Source organism: Myotis davidii, unplaced genomic scaffold, assembly GCF_000327345.1.
Source record: "Myotis davidii unplaced genomic scaffold, ASM32734v1 scaffold317, whole genome shotgun sequence".
NCBI lineage: Eukaryota > Metazoa > Chordata > Mammalia > Chiroptera > Vespertilionidae > Myotis > Myotis davidii.
The window spans coordinates 1,542,431-1,544,633 of NW_006288994.1; the positions used below are offsets into that span (position 1 = coordinate 1,542,431).

The following is a 2,203-nucleotide window of genomic DNA, read 5'->3' on the forward strand; positions in this document are numbered from 1 at the left end:
GGGCAGTGCACATCATAGCGAATGGTCGTTCCACCATTCAGTCGATTTGCATATTAGCCTTTTATTATATAGAATTCCACATATTGGGCTAGAAGACGTATAGGTGCTTCTCCTGGAAAGGTAGGGAAACAATGCTCTAAGTCAGCGGTTCTCAACCTTCCTCATGCCGCCACCCTTTAATACAGTTCCTCATGTTGTGGTGACCCCCAATTGCATTGTTACAAATTGAACATAATGAAAGCATAGTGATTAATCACAAAAACAATATGTAATTATATATGTGTTTCCCGATGGTCTTAGGCGACCCCTGTGAAAGGGTCGTTTGACTCCCAAAGGGGTCGCGACCCACAGGTTGAGAACCACTGCTCTAATGCATCTAAAAAAGCTTTAGTTTTGTTTGTTTGTTTTGTAAGAGGAGTCTTGTGATAGCTTTATCTTTGGAAATAAGTACAATAAGATACAGATAATTTACATAATTTTCTCGTAGGTTAAAGGACGAGTCAGTTAGGAAATTGGGATTTTGAAACCAGGTGGTCTGATTCTGATTTGAAGCCTAAATCCTCTTCCCCTTGTTGTACTGCCACCCAAATGACCCCATGCTGACCACCTACCATATCGTACATGAAGACCAGGAGAAAGATTCGTATGAAACCCATGTTTGTGTTTTTGCAGTCGCCAGATAAGCTTTAAGAGCATCTGTCTTGCATCAAAAGACAGGTGTCTTACACCGAAGTGTTCACTGACCGAAGGGGGCCTCTCACTGAGGGGTCTTAGCCACTTCACCCTTCTGAGTGTTCTCAACTCTTTTAAGGATGTAGTAGATTTGTACGTACACAATCGCTGTCCATTAACATAATAATGCCAAGAATAATTCAACCTTTAATGATAATGGTGCGGTGGACATTTTTTTTCAATTTCCTAAGCATTTTTAAATAAATTATTATCCAAAAGAAAAGGTGACTAAAATAGAACCTCTTTCTAACACTGTCATTCAGAAATTATAGAGAAATCAGTATCAACAGTCCCCTCTTCAAATTAAGCCTTGGCCTCTTACAACCCATGACAACTTCAATGTCAACATTACACCACGTGCTACTGCCACAAAGAAAATTTAACAATGAAGCGCATATAATGATAAAAGCATAATTCAAGATTAAATGGAAAGCTCCATTATATTCATATCATCTCCTCTATACATAAGAAAAAAAATCCAAACTTCTAATGAAAAATAAAATACATGTGATTTTACATCAGCAGTATTTGATTAACATGACATTAAATACAAGAAAATACAAACATTTTATAAACATGAAGTTAAAATGATGGACAAGTATTTCTTTGAGTAGTTTTTAAAAGTTGTTTGATAAGAAAATTTATTATACGCAAAAATATTTGCCAGCGACTAATAAATCACAGGCTCTTATAAGTGTTCTGTGCTTAGCAGATACTCAGAAAATACTGGCTAATTGAACTAAGGACAACTTATTTTTATTTGTCACTTATGAGTTCATTGCCATTATAGTTTTGCCCTGTCTTTCCCATTTGTGGATGAATTCAGTTTTGTCACACATTTATTTTTTCTTCCATCTCCATCCCCATTTTTGGCATGTTTTTCTACCATCCTTAATCTCAGTGATGTACTCCTGCATTTTCTGTTAGAATTCCATTCATAAAGAAGTTAACGAATATAATTTCATTGTTAATTAATATGGACTTCTCCTTGTGGTAATCTGTAAATACCTTCTGATTATTTAGGGGAAAATATATCCCTCCAAAGGATTTTTGAAATAGAAACTCAAAGCACAGAAAGAAAAAAAAAAAAAGACACTAGTGAATGTTGGAATTCTTTTCAGGACACCTTATCATGTTCTTCATGGCCAACTTCTCCAGGCTTGAGATGGGAAAAGCGATGGTGTGACCTGAGACTGCTCCCTCTACTTCATTCTCGCTTCTCTCAGTATGTGCCCGGGACAGATTTGAGTCGGTGAGTTCATGTTACTGAATTCTGATTTTTTTCTTAATTCAAAAAGGGACCTTTAGTCAAACTCTTAATATAGGATGCCTTCTGGTTCTTACTTTCATACTAGAGGCCCACAGTTTCGGCCTGGCCTGCAGATTGCGAGAGGGTGCAGGCCAGGCCGAGGGACCCCACTGGTGCACGATCAGGGCTGGGGAGGGACTGCGGATGGACTCCAGGGCATGT

The 2,203-nt window shown here is 37.9% G+C and overlaps 1 protein-coding gene across 3 annotated transcripts in view; it reads left to right on the forward strand.

Moving 5' to 3' along the window:
- Nucleotides 1-2,203, forward strand: part of SNTG1 (syntrophin gamma 1) — a 109,790-nt gene that overhangs the window by 75,552 nt on the left and 32,035 nt on the right. For all 3 annotated transcript variants that reach the window (XM_006761206.2, XM_015562305.1, XM_015562304.1), the window contains one exon: nt 1,854-1,984. In XM_006761206.2, coding sequence (XP_006761269.1) covers nt 1,854-1,984 — 131 coding nt within the window. The remainder of the gene's footprint in view (nt 1-1,853; nt 1,985-2,203) is intronic.